This window comes from Pygoscelis adeliae, unplaced genomic scaffold, assembly GCF_000699105.1.
Source record: "Pygoscelis adeliae isolate BGI_AS28 unplaced genomic scaffold, ASM69910v1 C10401931, whole genome shotgun sequence".
In the NCBI taxonomy this organism is placed as follows: Eukaryota; Metazoa; Chordata; class Aves; order Sphenisciformes; family Spheniscidae; genus Pygoscelis; species Pygoscelis adeliae.
In genome coordinates this window covers 1-802 of record NW_008822589.1, presented here as the reverse complement: position 1 = coordinate 802, position 802 = coordinate 1, and the positions used below count along the sequence as shown (strand labels likewise).

Sequence of the window (802 nt, the reverse complement as noted above, 5' to 3'; positions counted from 1 at the left end):
TGCCGCGGGCCCTCACCGTCCCCGTCCTTCCCGCCTGCCTGTTTTGGTGGTCGCCTTGTAGATACGCGGAAGAAAATCCATTTCAAGGTGATCAGGAGCCCTGGGGACCTGCTCCAGTTCATCGAGGAGCTGAAGGAGAGCACCAAGAAGGTGGGTGACCACCCGCACCCCGCCCCAGGCCCACCCGGGGCGGGGGCAGGCCCCTCGGGCAGCTTCTCCGTGCCTCGGTTTCCCCGTTGGCACCAAGGGACGTTCACGAGGACCTTCCCTCTGCCTCCAGGCCAAGGAGAAGGCGAGCGAGGAGGAGGAGGAGGCGGCAGCGGTGAAGGCTCCCCTGGACCCCCCTGTCCCTGAGGAGCCCCCAGCAGGCGAGAGGGAGCGGCCGGAGGAGGAAGAGGATGAGGAGGAAGACGGGGACCTTCTGGGTGGCTTTGAGAAAGAGCTGGAGGCCGTTCTGCTGCCCCGGGAGCAGATGGCCCAGCTGAAGGAGGAGGTGAAGACCGAGATGGAGAAGGAGTTCGACAACATCATCAACGAGGTGGGTCACCATGTTGGGGACCCCCTGGCCGGGTTGGGGGGACTCCCCCCACACACACACACACACACTGGCCCCGCAGGTGGAGGACGAGCTGGAGACGGAGGGGCTGAAGGGGGAGTTTGACCGTAACCAGGCCTCCAAGTCCTTGGCCTCCACCCTCAACCGCCTCATGGACAAGCTGGACGGGGGTGGCCCAGGCCCCGGGCAGGAGAAGGAGGAAGAGGATGGGGCCGGGAGGGAGGCCAGCCCCGGCCCCCCAGCCGA

The 802-nt window shown here is 66.6% G+C and overlaps 1 protein-coding gene across 1 annotated transcript; it reads left to right on the top strand.

The window, feature by feature from the left end:
- Window positions 1-61: 61 nt before the first annotated feature.
- Window positions 62-789, top strand: OS9 (osteosarcoma amplified 9, endoplasmic reticulum lectin; the record flags this gene model as incomplete). Its single annotated transcript, XM_009327923.1, has 3 exons — window positions 62-150; window positions 281-538; window positions 618-789. Coding segments are annotated over 3 exons (519 nt in total), but the record flags the coding sequence as incomplete, so codon positions are not given.
- Between the last annotated feature and the right edge of the window lie 13 nt (window positions 790-802).